We start from the raw sequence: 14,129 nt of genomic DNA, 5'->3' as shown, positions 1-14,129 counted from the left end.
ATATCTTCCCCTCCCCACCCCCCCCCCCCAAACAAAATATATGTATATATGGCTTGTTGCAGGTGTACAATTAAACACATGTTTTGCTCATTTTATATTAGTTTGGTATGCTACAGCATGCATTACAACTCCTTCCCGTGAATAGCAGGTACAGTACTGAAGTTGGGAGATGGAAGAAGGGTTCCGGTCGGCCTATCTCACGTTTCATTTTAATCAGAAGTGCACATTCTTGCATATTTTCATCACATTTTTGCCAATGGTTGCACTATATATATCAAATTGAAGATATAGATCTGTGGATGCTTTCTAATCTTAAATTGCTAAGTAGCACAGAAAGCACAATGCGAATCCTATCGTAAACTGTTGTTTTTCAACCAAGAAAATCTGTTTCAAATTCTTTGAAGTTACAGTATATTGTGTTAATCCATCTCACACACTTACTTCCATTCCTTCCCACGACAAAGTTCACGTTAGGGCCGAAATTGAACTCCAGTTTTCCATGGCACATGAAATTCTTCAGATAAATCCTGTCAATTATACCATGGTCAGCATTGTTCTGTAAGAGATGACAATAATTATATGTGTGTTATTTTTTACATTCTGTCTGCCACTGTGGGGGGGGGGGGAGACTGGGCCTCCCTGATGTTTTCCTGGGGGGGGTGTGTTGGACTAAATTTCCCTTAAAGCTATACATAGTTGCACTCCTGCTTCAGAGCCAAAATAATTAAAGGGATTTAAGGCCCTTCCCCCCCCCAGAAAACAAAAAAGTTATAGTTGCTATTTCACTGTAAAATGTGAATACTTATTCTTCCTGTCTCGATGCAAGTTAAGTCTGATTAAAGGTTTTGAAAGGAATTGTGTCCTTGTAATCCCTGCTCTATTTTGAGAGCATTCGATGGAGATTGATTTAAGTCATTCTTTACATTCAGACCATACTAATAGTTAGCTTCCATGCGTTACTAGTGCAGCGAAACTGAAGGGTGCGAGTCAGGTGGGTCTTGGCTCAATCCTCATCGAAGGTTCTAGATTGTGGACCTAAATGTCTGTAGAACTGCTGCCTTATGGTGTGTTGAGAATATCACTTACCCCTAAAGATGAAAGATCATGTAACTGTGATGAATCCAATCCACTTTCATCTGCAGAGGACCGCTGAGATGAGGAAGCTTTCACATGTATTCTTTTCGCTTTTGGAGTTGCTCCATCCTCAACAAATTTCCTTTTATCCATACTGCAATCTTTAAAGAAGATGGAAAATGTTTCGATACAGTGTGATTTGCAAGAATGATGACAAACACTTTGGGGAGGGTGTTTAAAGCTAAAAAAACACAATTTGATCAGGGCATACCTGAAATGGATTCAATCTCATGAAATATGTAACTCTGCTTCAAAAAGTTTAGATTGTCTGCTGTGTCGTTAGTCTGTTGCTAGCAATATCTGCTGTGTTGCTAGTACTATTTGAAGGAGCGTCAATTACGAAGGTGCATCAATTACTTATGAAGCCTTTAACACTATTTTACTATGAGGCCTACTACTACTACTAGTATAGTCAGTATTGCGAAGTTCGGCATACTGCGAAAGTTCGGACACCCTAAGAAATACACGATTTCACCATGAAAATCTACAGGAAGAGTCAAATTTCACCAAAAAGTACGAAGCTACAGTTATTTTCTCTCCAAAATGACCCGTGTGCAAGAAATTACTTACATATTTGTCAATAAAATGACGAAGATCTATGAAGTCTGTTATAATTACTGAAAGAGCAACTGCGCCACCAATTTTATCACCAGCGCCACACTGTGGGTTGCGTGTCCGAACTTCGCAATACTCTAGCAAAGAAATACCAGTTCCACAATCACGAAGAATCTTCTTGGAAAACAACGTGAAAACAGTTTGCAGGAAAGAAAGTTTGGCCGTGTATCGTACTATAACAAAATTCTCCCACCATATGAAGTATATTTTCAAATGATTTATACCAGAAGATTTAGTTTTGGGGTGTTTTAAGTCTTAAGTGTCCGAACTTCGAAGTCACCATGCTACTAGTGCCTCCTAATACTAGTACAACTTTACAAGCCTTAGGCTAACTAGGGTAGGCCTACAAAAAGTGTAGTATTAAGTCATAGGCCTAACAACAACATACAAGTAAAAGCCTTGGTCTTGCCACAATATGGTCATGATTAGGCTCTATTTCCCTAACATACTGTAGCTCAAGCACATTTCTATGACCATTGCTAATTGACAGTAGGCCTAGCCTAGTAAGTGTAGGCCTTTCTGTAAGTGTGTTGTTTAGTTAGACTAACGTTAGGCCTAGCTTCCCAAGCTAGGCCCGAGGAAACGTTGGATTGGAACCTGGTCATACAGTTGCTTCACTGAAAGCACAAATATGCGCAAAGAAACTCACGTTCTACAAATGAAACAAACCCAACATTGCTTCAAAGGAAACGCTTGCACTTGAATGGTGTCATGCCTTTGTTTGTGGATCTAGGGTTTGCAATTGAATAAGAATAACACCTAGGCTAGTGATTGTAGGTGTTTCAATGGCCGGTACGGTGGTAGTGTGGTCGAATGTATATAAACGGTGTCGGGTTACGTTAATCGTGCAATGATTCATTATGCAGATGTACTGTATGGACAATGCTTCTTTATAGTTCTTTGGTGCTTACTAAACTACGTATACGTTGTTTTAATCACTCTGGTTCCCGCCAACTTCTATTGAACGCCAAAAGAAAGTTTGTGGTAGTTAAGATGTGGGAGAGAATCCTGGGCAAGAGGAGGGGAAAAGGTTCGATGGGAAGTTACGCGAGATAGATACATTCATTGATATTGCTTTTAGATTATTCATCTGATATACAGAACTAAGCCATCGGTCCCTGATTAATATCACGCTGAAGATATTCTTCAATATAGAGGACGCTGCTATCCACATTGCCTTGAAGAAGGCCAACTCTTCAAAACGACTTAACTGATCAGTACACGTCATTTTCTTTCTTTACGGGATCATGGGTGAACATACATTTCTCATGGTTACGAAACCGTCGTTAAAGTAATAGAAGGTATAGGCCCGAAGACAGCAACTACCAACTTGACAATGGATTTAAACATTCATAATGAAGCCATTAAGAATGTAAAGACCTGGCCTGAATGCTTGGAGACGTAATGGGTGGGGTGACTGAGAAGGGAAGCAACACGGGAAGCGGGGTCAATTGAGTGGCCCTGGAAAAAAAGCATAATTTTGTGATAAACTAAAAACTGAAAAGTTCAAAAAGAAGGCCTCGGTAACACAAACACGCGGCCCTACCAACTCATAGCTCGCGACGACAATGCCGGATACTGGTCGAGTAGGGAAGATAGTAAAAACAAGTTCACGACGATTTTACAATGATCTATTCTTTGCATTTCCTATCAGTTTGATAAAGATAATAATTCACAGTTACATAACACGGCCAGTACCTAAATAAATATGAACTGATTGTGACAACCTTCCATGACCAGCCAATGGGGGCTGAAAATGTTATGTTCCACTGACTGTACTTGATTGTCCTTCGCCTATGCAATACCATGATTCAAAGCATTCCTACTACCTGTATTAACCCATTTATTTATATTTTATCTTATAGAAATATAATATTGATACTTCTCTTACAGTCATATATATATGAGTGCTTTGAAAACGTGATATGAAAGGACTGTATAAAACTGGGTGTGCTAACGGAATTTGTTAATAGGAGTAACAAGTTAACACTTTTACCGACGGTTTCAAATTGTCATGGTTAAAATTATACATGACAGAATCTTAACCTGCTTGACGCAGGCTAGGTACGGAACCTGCGTGTGGCAAGCCATGACCATATAACAGGTTTATAATTCCTCAATTTTAATCCATAATGCCATAATCGTCCGAAGATACTGTTGCGAAACCATCCTGCTATATTGATACTTTGATGCTATTTTAATTCAGTTAATCGTACCACTGTACTGTCCTTATTACTGTACACTGTATTATACACTGTGCTATTACTGTTGCGAAACCATCCTGCTATATTGATACTTTGATTTTATATATTGATTCAGTTAATCGTATACCCCTGCACTGTTACTATTACTGTAAACTGTACTATACACTGTGCTATCACTGTTGCGAGACCATCCTGCTATATTGACACGTTATATATTGATTCAGTTAATCGTATACCCCTGCACTGTTACTATTACTGTAAACTGTACTATACACTGTGCTATCACTGTTGCGAAACCATCCTGCTATATTGATACTTATGTTATGTATTGATTCAGTTACTCGAACCACTGTACTGTTACTATTACTGTACACTGTAATGTACACTGTGCTATATCACTGTGCTATTACTGTTGCGAAACCATCCTGCTATATTGATACTTTGATGTTATATATTGATTCAGTTAATCGTATACCCCTGTACACTGTTACTATTACTGTACACTGTACTATACACTGTGCTATCACTGTTGCGATACCATCCTGTTATATATTGGTACCGCTTTCTTCAGTTAATCGTACCAAGGACGTATCATCATCATCGTCTTTTCTATTTTGCAGTAGTTGCCATAGAGTGAACTCCAAAAGATACCGCCAGAGTCGTAATTATTGAAGCCACCGTTTAGATTCGTTAGTCCGCAATCGTACCAAGTACCGTGGTCTCTAAATGTTTGACAGCCTTGATCTTCATACTCGCGTCCGTACCACCAACCACCTTGATGTTCGTTTGCGCAGTCTATAAGCCAAGAACCGTCGTTGTCGCTATCGGACGTACTAAATTGCTGTCCAATGTTCTCATAAAAGATGTCGCCAATTTCTGAGTACGCTGCCGGTTAAACGAAAAGAGGGCAAAAAAATATCATCAATGCATGCAGATTATAACAAAAAATGATCACAATTATAATTTAGACATAAAAAAAAATAAAAAAATTCTCGTGACCTTGCAAGCTTATCACTATTATACTGGTTAACACTCGAAATAAACTTATTATTAAATAGCGTTTATACAAACCATAGGGAACGTCTGCATAAAGTCTATACTTGTCTTGTTCGCTACCGAGGCTGAAGCTGTTACACAAAATGTATTTTGGCGATCCGCCCGCATCCCTTAACGCTATACGTAGTTGATACGATTTGCGACTCGTCAAGGCGTGTATGATTTCGTTGCCTAGCCAATAATCATTGTTTGGATCTCCAAAGCCATATTTGTAGTCGTTCCAGCCACGATTGAAATCAACCGAAGCACCCGACCTTCTTTGAAAGATCTAAGTGTTGTAAAATAAGAAAGGATATACTATAATCTTGGAAATATTTTCATTGTATGTGCCATGAGTGAATACCACACTTCATAAAAAGTTAATATTCTTACTATTAAAAAACTTAAAATCTTAAAAACTTAAAATCTTAAAAATCTTATCTTAAAAAAAAAAATATAAAAATCTTAAAGATAAGCCAAACACATAAGTCTTCAGGCTTGTGTGTGTGAAAATAACTTACATGACTTATGTGATGTCTCGCAATTTTCAATAAGCTTTTACTTTTTATGAGCTGTTTTTTTTGTTTTTTTTTGGGGGGGGGGGTATATTCATGATCGTCATCACTATCACATAGAACAAAAATGATGGCGCTGTTTGTGAATTGAAAATAACTCACAGTCCATCCGCCACCGTTGGTAGTCATCAGACAGTAAACCTGCACTTCGGTATCGTCCGTAGGGTATATCGTATACACTCCATCAGCTGTTACGCCAGCATTTAACAGATCGTAACAATCTCTCGGATTCGATTGTGGGACACAGTTGATTCCGTCTCCTACGTACCCATGGTTACAGCTACATTTATAAACATCGTCTTCCTCTATACAGGTGGCACCGTCCTCACAATGGTAGACTTCTTCTGTGATGAGCCAGTCGCTTGTACAGTGATATCGTTTAGAGCATATGTTGTTCACGTACATATTCCCCTCCTGAAAAACAAAATGGATTCCGAATATTTTAATAGCTGTGTCGATGTGTCTTACTATTAACGATAACATATATGTTAACACTGATCAATAATGTGTTTATATATTGTGTGTCTTAAGCCCGGGTCACATCTGCGCGATTCAACACGCGATTCAACTCGCAATACAATTGAAGGTTGAATCGCGTAGTTAGACACGGGTATCAACTTGTTGCGCAATAAAAGTTGCGCCGTCGATTTGGGTTGATTTGTAATAGAGCAATGTCCTAATCAGCGCAACTTATCAGAAGCAACTTTTCTGATTCGCATGATTTTAGTTGCGAGTTGAATCGCGTGTTGAATCGCGCAGATGTGACCCGGGCTTTAGATATGGCAGTTACTAACTTAGTTTGGAGTAATACATGGTAGGTTGTGATGATATTGCACGCCATAACGCAAAATAGCTGCTTTTAATGGCATTTTTTGCAGTGGTTATCTCCTTCTTTTTTTACCTTTTATTGATTCGTTTATATTTAAAAAAAAAACACAGGTTACGAAATTAAAGATCTCTAAAATTACGGGCTGTATAAAATAAAATAAAATAAAAACATACGACAATCATTGTCAACAACCTTTAAACGAATGTTCTTTAGTTCGATGTATGATGATATTTCGTGATACATTGTACTCGTTATTCTCTCTTATATATGTCGTCATAGTTGAGTTAAGTTTCATTTACTTCTGTCCATCTATGACAATCAATTGTTATTTTCTTCTTAATTTCCCGGCTTTTCATTATCTCCATTCACCAACTTACTAATTAACCAACTGATTGTTACAACCTTCTACACAGTTTATCTCCTGAGTCTCGTCATCTTCCATGAGTTTGTTTTCATCCCTTTTTCAGACTTTTGTTATTGTATTCATTGTTCAACTGTCCAATTTTTGTTGTCTGTCCATCCGCGCTTTCTTGTTTTAAATATGTCCTTCATCCGTTTCCGTTTGCCTTCGAAGAAGATCCTGCTAGGATCGATAAATCAGCCCCTTTAACTAATTATCTACACAGGATTTTTTTTGCAGCAGGATAATCAGTTCGTTAAAAGTTTTTTCCTCCCTCGGTTTGATCTTCGATGCCAATATGAAACGTTTTAAATTGTAAGGATGAAACGTCACAAGCAATGGGCTCCACATGTAACTTTTGCTCACCGGTATTTGAGTGGGACAATTTGACGTTACAAATACATAACAATGCCAGTGATGATGATGATGATGATGATGATGATGATGATGATGATGATGATGATGATGATGATGATGATGATGATGATGATGATGATGATGATGATGATGATGATGATGATGATGATGATGATGATGATGATGATGATGATGATGATGATGATGATGATGATGATGATGATGATGATGATGATGATGATGATGATGATGATGATGATGATGATGATGATGATGATGATGATGATGATGATAAAATAAATACTTACTGCCATAATCCCAACTCCCGGAATATAGCACCCGCACTCCTCTTGTGTAACGCACGAGTTACTTTTAGTTAAGTAAAACCCATCAGGACAAATACACATCTCTTCGTGAGTCTGTTCGCATCCTGTTTTTTCATACGGATTTCCACATGTGGTAGCACATGTATTGCTTTGAAATATCATGTTTTGGGGACACAGTTGTTCGGACTCGCCTGAAACATGGAAACATTGTCAACTGACATTAAATTTTTGACATCTTGTCTTGTCTTTTGATTTGTCAAAAATACATATATATATATATATATATATATATATATATATATATATATATATATATATATATATATATATATATATATAGGTGACAAACGCCTACAGTGGAATTACGATCTTCCTTACCGGTTTCGAACCTCTGGACATACAATCAGCGTCCATAGCCTAGTGGTTAGGGTGTCCGCGTACAGAGCGGGAGGCCCGTGGTTCGAATCCCGGTGGAGGCTGAAAGTTTTTTCACTGTTCTTGATTTTCCAACTCATCACGATTTTCATATATATATATATATATATATATAATATATTTCTCATTACATCTGCTTGACATATTTTAACAGTATACACAAATCGTTAAGGTACCGAAATTCAACATCTGGGATCGAGAAAACGCTTTCTTTGTTTTAAATTTCTCATCTCTATGTCATGTCTTTCAAATTGCTTAGCGTATACATAAAAACATAGCTCTTACGGTGGTAGGATTCAGTGTATAGTAAAATTGACCTGATCTTCAGTAGTCTTAAATTCTTTTGTGGTATTATCAGGATAATGATGCAGATAAAACAAAATTAATTGATTACATGAGAGTCAATGTTGTTAACCTTTCTAACTTTTTGTACAATGTCTAAAATATGCACACTTGGTCAGCTCAATATGATTATAATAAACCGTTAAATATAATAGGCCTGTAAAAATATGATAATATGAGTCAGTAACCTTTCACAGATGTAGGATTCAGTGTAGTAAAACTTGGAAGATCTTGCACTGGCTTGAATTCTGTTGTAGTTTCCTCAAGATCTTATTATAAAGACAAAAGAAATTATTGTTTATTATTAAAACAAAGAGAACCTGCTTATGGTCTTTCCCCTTGTAACAATATCTATCATTAAGATCAAAAGAGACTCATTATGGCAATTTCCTTTTACAAAAATATATTATGTTCACCCATTCGGTCCCTATTATGGTCAAGAAAAACCGTTTCATAAGACAAAAAAATATGTAGCAAACCTTGAACAGATGTAGGATTCAGTGTAGTAAAACTTCCAAGATCTTTCACAGTCTGGAATTCTGCTGTGGTTTCCTCAAGAGCTTATCATAAAGACAAAAGATAATAATAACAACAAAGAGAGACTAATTATAGTTTTTTTTCCTTTACACAAAATCTATCAAAAACTTCAAAAGAGAGTCATTATGGTCTTTTCCCTTAAATTGACACAATTCTATGATTTTCACCCATTTGGTCCCTATAATGGTAATGATAAACCATTTCATAAAACAAAAATATGAGGCAAAATTTTAACATTTGTATGACCCAGTGTAGTAAAACTTAGCAAATCTTCAATAGTTATAGATTCTTTGCATCAGGTGCTTGCGATATACAGACCCCAAAAAAATACAAGATAATTTAAAAGTACGTAGTCTTCGATTCGTTCCTTTACTCAATGTCTACGATATATATATATTTATATATGTATTGTGAAGCCTTCTAAGGTTATGACAAACAGTTAAATAAACGACACCGAACAACCGCAAAATTAACCCGAGACAGCCAGTTGGAACAATTTCCTAATGCTAATACCTCTCTAAACTGTACTCCAATATCACGCTCTTAAGTCACTGGTACTGACTGCAGTACAAACAGTTCCTAACCTATATCTGATAGAAACATGATTTTTATACTGCTCGTACTGACAATACGAGTGCTCTGAAGCGGGAGATGACACTACATTATAGAAAAACAATTGTCCCAACTGGGTTGCATTTAACTAACATATCGCGTCCAAAACCCAACCATTCTGATGGTGTTGGAATAAATCTCGCTTAATTCGAAATATCATTTTAAATAATTTTGAATATGATTACTACAACAGTATACAGTAAAAATTTCATTTTTGATAATCGTCATTTTTTTTCTTTTTAATATCGATCAATTCAATTATAAACCATTCCTACGTTCAAATTGACTTCCATAACATTTTTACTTTAGCGTGGATTTCGCTAAATAAGAAAGAAAAAATAAATAAACTGAAACTCGACGAAAATCAATCCTACAATGCAATTCTTTACCTCTTTTAGAACTACTATTACAAAATTGTTCGTTGCTTGGGAACATCACTGAGAACTGGCACAATTCTGTGAAAATATGAGAAAGAAAAGAGTTGGGCAAGGGAGCCTGCTAAAATCACTAAAAAGCTGAAAACGAAGTTTATCCAGTTGTAAGATTTACACACTGTCTCATCAAACTATATTATAATATCTCGATGGTGATCAACATTTTGGGGTTTGCCAAAAATAAGCTCCGTTTCACAGAGTCATTTGTGAAGTTCGCCATTTAAGGAAAATAGTTTGATCGTCTGTAATCATTAGCGTTGAAGATGAAAGAACGAAATTAATATTTGAATTTAAAACTTCTTGAGTAAAGAAAAGGTATAGATTTTCCAATCAACGCTTTTCCACAGGTAGAGCAATAAGTGAAATCTTTTCTAATAAAAACGTTTCACACCAGATATTTACACACACTTTAGAGCCCGTTTATATTTTCTAAACTTTACTGAAATTATCAGTTCAAACGAAAGATTAAATTTTCTTTTCTTAAAGACGTATTCTGTTCATTAAAATGTTCTTCTTGCTTCAATTCTAATTTTTTGTTGTTTGCACCTTTATTAGTTGAATATTTTAATCAAAGAAAATGTTACTTCACATCTCCAATTTCATCGACGTTAAATAATATAATCTTGAATGTCCTCCAACTATTTGAAACGATAATAAATAATAGGTTAATCTGGACAATTAACTCGGTCACGTTCTTGTAATTCAGTTCAGTAAGATTGGTTAAAAATGCACTCAAATTTCCCAATGATTGTAATCTACAGATCAATAAGTTTGCCTCAACCATAGAGAGAAACCACCAACGTTCGTAAGTTCAGATCAATATTGTTGGTTATAAAAACAAACTAAAAACCACCAAAGATCGTGAATAGAAAATCAATAGTAATAATCATAATACAGAATTCTTCCTGCCGAAGGAAACTAGCAATATATTTACAGCAACTGAATTGATGTAATTTGTGATATGATGAGACTAAAAGACCCAGAGAAAGAAAAACATAATGCCAAATATTATTACCGTCCTATGAAAGGTATTATTAATCTTAAAGATATCCTTGTACACCCAAGCCGAAAAGGTGTGAGCTTATATTTGTTCTTAACGTGTAGCATATTATGCATTTATATGCCAGGGTGTTATAACACACTAACACGTGTTATGTTTTGGGAGCATGCGAGAGCTAGATATGTTAAAGATACAATACAGTAAATCGTAGTGGCATTAAATATATATATATATATATATATATATATATATATATATATATATATATATATATATATATATATATATATATATATATATATATATTTTTTTTTTTTTTTTTTTTTTTTAATATATAATATAAAACATTTTTTTATTTTTTATTTTTTTTTATTTTTTTTAATTTTTTTATTTTTTTTAACACAGCCCGCAATAAAATGTGCCTCTAGCATAACACGTGTTATCATGTTATAACACAGATGCATTTAAATGCGCAATATATTCAAGTCGAAAACGCTATTATAAGCAACTGTACAATTCGGTTCGGGTGCCTTGTAACACAAAGGTTCAGTAAAATGTAGTAATTTAAGAGGGGCGTGACGTTAGTAAGATTCCCATCGGAAGTAGACAAAAACGGAAACAGAGGGAACACATTTTCGTTTCTTATAGTTTACTTCCAAAGTATATGCCCCTGAAATAATCCCTGCTAGGATCGAAACACTACAGCTCCCCTTATAACTTGCATATATTTACCTATACGCATGGTATTAATTATGCAGTAATCTATAGCTAACTATAGAGATCATATACGGTAATATTGCATTAATATAATTGTGATACTGTGGACGACTTTAAAGAAAGATAATACCAACGATTATTAACTTAATTATATGAAAATTTAGTCATATGAATGGTTTCCTCTTAGAATTACCAGGTTGTGAAAATGACGTAAACTTTAACAACCAAGGTATACAGTAAATGTATGGAAGTTGGAAGGAACTTCCAAATTCGTTAGAATGATCCTCCTCACTGGCAAATAGAAACGGGAAGACAATTGTTCATCTCTATATGTCTAAGTCTTTAAAATCTACCTCTTAAGAGAATCCAATTATAGGATTAAAATACACATTTTTTTTGTAGTAGGTAAGCAGTTTCTTAACTTTCCTTTATTGAATCTAGCAAGATTCAGCTGATTATTAACGTAACGACAATTGAGAAGGATAACTTAGTCAAACGATGGTGAAAAGGTATATAACTTATACAAATAACTATAATAAGTCTACTGCAGAAATTATGTCGCATTTTGGGTGAAATGTAGCTTACAACTAACGGCAAAAGTCACTGAGAAGCTACTTTTTTACAAGAGAAATTGTTACAATTTCTTGAACGAATTAAAATTTCCAAAATGAAATCTAATTTAATAAAACTTACTACTTATTCGATGTGATGTTACTAAGCATACTATACATGCTATGAATGTCAAGAAACGTTGGTACGGTTCCATGGCTTAATATCCTCTGGGAAACTTAAAGAAATTAGCCGTGATAAAATCCTCTTCCTTCCAAAAATCCGCTCGTCAAAGTGTTTGATATTTCACGTTTTGTTGTCACCCGAGACTAAACCACTTCTTTCCTTTTTCGTCATCTGCTTGATTGACAACTGTTTTAAGCCTTCATTAAGCCTTGTACGATTCGTAGATCAAAAGAACGATTTTTTCTTCTTCTTAGGCACCACGGAATTAAGAAATCGATTTTGAATAGGAAACCACCAGTGCAATTGACAACATTTATAGACTGAGGATAATGCAATACGATTTATTGGTTAGTTCTTGCGTTGACTTATATAGATCTTGCTAGTGATTGATTTGAGAAAAATAGTATTTTAGAATGTATAGTGGAATATCTAATTGACCTGTTTAAGATATGTTATTAAAACTGGCTTATTCTTCTTTGGCGTCGGACTGATCATTTCTGACAGGTTTTACGAAAAGGACGAAACCGGTCGTGTAAAGTGGACTTTTTTTTCTGGAGTGTTTATATCTTTAATCATTTATTATATATCTGTCATACTACTTGCTACACATTAAACATATTTGCGTGAGAGCGTGTACACATTGTCACTTTTGAGATGCCAATAAATCCGTGTAGCGAGGTGTCTATATGGGTTTCCCCTATATAGTAAGCATTACTACGGATGCTTAAAAGAAATATCGTCTTTGACGGCAAACATAGTTCGGATTTTTCCTTGCAGAAAAATTGAACTTCCCCATTAAAAAAAAAAAAAAAACACTGTCTTATCTTTTTTGCCCAACCATAAACATTGACACAAAAAAAATGGATTTTATTGATGATTGAAACAGTACATGGAGCTTATACACGCAACCAATTTATACGTAACGTGTGAAAACAATGGTCTGGTCGGAAGTTGAGGAACAAAATGTGACCAGCAATATCTATATCAACTAGAACTGCATTTGCCTGCAAATACGCAGTATTGCAGTGCGCACGGAGTGCTTGCAGTATTAGGAAGAACTTTTCGGTCGTTGATGGTGTTATTTTTTGGGGCGGACAACACACCAGGGAGTACAGTGATGTTATAAGTACCTACAAAGTGAGAGCGCCTGTGAGCGCCGTGACAGGCTCAGAACAAATTGGCTACGCAGCCAGCCTCTGAAAGTGCAAATGTACAGAAATTATATGAAACGTTAGTTTCAACGTCCAGTCACGTAGGTATCGTTCAAACGTAGGCAGTATTGCCAATATTGTAGCGCGCAGGCGCATACAACAATGATGTAGAAGTAATTACGCAGAACTGTATAATCATTCATTATTATGCCAAGGTCCTTTGCTAACCAGACCAATTATCCGACGAGGAACATGTTCGATGAGCCTATAGCCTAATTTGGCGATTTCTGTGGCAGAATTTAAAATACTGAAAGCATGCCAACTTATAACACAGTTGAGGGTTCGTTTAGTTTATTCGTCCTTTTCAATAAGCTTGAACGTTTTACCGTTATAAACAGTTATATTGTTAGTGGTTATTTCTGTGTTGTGTTATAAGTTGACGGCAGACCTTTCAGGTTTTAACTAATTACACTGGTTCAAGGTCCGCACAGTTTAAAGACACACAAGCTCGAGTCCGAGTGTTCGATGTCATGACTTGTCTTGCTCGTACTTAGACAGTTTTGAAATGATCGCTGGTTTAATTTCTTTCCAAAGTTGGCATGACGACTCTACAGAACACATTTGTTCTTGTTAATCTGTCTAAACTATGATATCAAAGCGCATACTGTGTTGTCTGTGTTTGATAAAAAAT

General features: G+C 35.6%; 2 protein-coding genes across 6 annotated transcripts in view; both read right to left on the bottom strand.

The window, feature by feature from the left end:
- Positions 1 to 2,600, bottom strand: part of LOC139974571 (structural maintenance of chromosomes protein 6-like) — a 35,852-nt gene extending 33,252 nt beyond the window's left edge. Inside the window, exons 1-3 of one of the 4 annotated variants that reach the window (XM_071981814.1) lie at positions 2,399 to 2,600; positions 1,087 to 1,235; positions 442 to 556 (exon numbers count right to left, since the gene is read on the bottom strand). In XM_071981814.1, coding sequence (XP_071837915.1) covers positions 442 to 556; positions 1,087 to 1,227 — 256 coding nt within the window. In that variant the 5' untranslated portion in view covers positions 1,228 to 1,235; positions 2,399 to 2,600. The remainder of the gene's footprint in view (positions 1 to 441; positions 557 to 1,086; positions 1,236 to 2,398) is intronic. The other 3 variants (XM_071981816.1, XM_071981812.1, XM_071981813.1) reach the window with 3 other exon arrangements.
- A 770-nt stretch (positions 2,601 to 3,370) lies between these two features.
- On the bottom strand, positions 3,371 to 12,487 carry LOC139974055 (microfibril-associated glycoprotein 4-like). 2 transcript variants are annotated; one of them, XM_071980969.1, is made up of 8 exons: positions 12,246 to 12,486; positions 9,791 to 9,856; positions 8,732 to 8,812; positions 8,441 to 8,521; positions 7,458 to 7,666; positions 5,666 to 5,977; positions 5,025 to 5,277; positions 3,371 to 4,838 (listed from the first exon to the last, which is right to left on the bottom strand). In XM_071980969.1, exons 1-8 carry the CDS (start codon positions 12,316 to 12,318, stop codon positions 4,525 to 4,527), a joined length of 1,389 nt encoding a protein of 462 aa, XP_071837070.1. In that variant the 5' UTR covers positions 12,319 to 12,486; the 3' UTR covers positions 3,371 to 4,524. The 2 variants fall into 2 exon arrangements, with proteins under 2 accessions (XP_071837070.1, XP_071837071.1); XM_071980970.1 differs by lacking the exon at positions 8,732 to 8,812 and having other exon boundaries at positions 12,246 to 12,487.
- Positions 12,488 to 14,129: the final 1,642 nt, after the last annotated feature.

This window comes from Apostichopus japonicus, chromosome 9 (assembly GCF_037975245.1).
Source record: "Apostichopus japonicus isolate 1M-3 chromosome 9, ASM3797524v1, whole genome shotgun sequence".
Classification (NCBI taxonomy): domain Eukaryota; kingdom Metazoa; phylum Echinodermata; class Holothuroidea; order Aspidochirotida; family Stichopodidae; genus Apostichopus; species Apostichopus japonicus.
This window is presented reverse-complemented; position numbering and strand designations above follow the sequence as displayed.

What these genes read in the sequence shown, in the direction of transcription:
- LOC139974055 (XM_071980969.1), bottom strand. Translation starts at nt 12,318, where the DNA reads ATGGAACCGTACCAACGTTTCTTGACATTCATAGCATGTATAGTATGC. An exon ending in CGGGAGTTGGGATTATGGCA is followed by an intron (nt 5,978 to 7,457) that starts GTAAGTATTTAT and finishes TTTGTTTTTCAG; the next exon opens with GAGGGGAATATGTACGTGAA. An exon ending in CCAACGGTGGCGGATGGACT is followed by an intron (nt 5,278 to 5,665) that starts GTGAGTTATTTT and finishes TACAACACTTAG; the next exon opens with ATCTTTCAAAGAAGGTCGGG.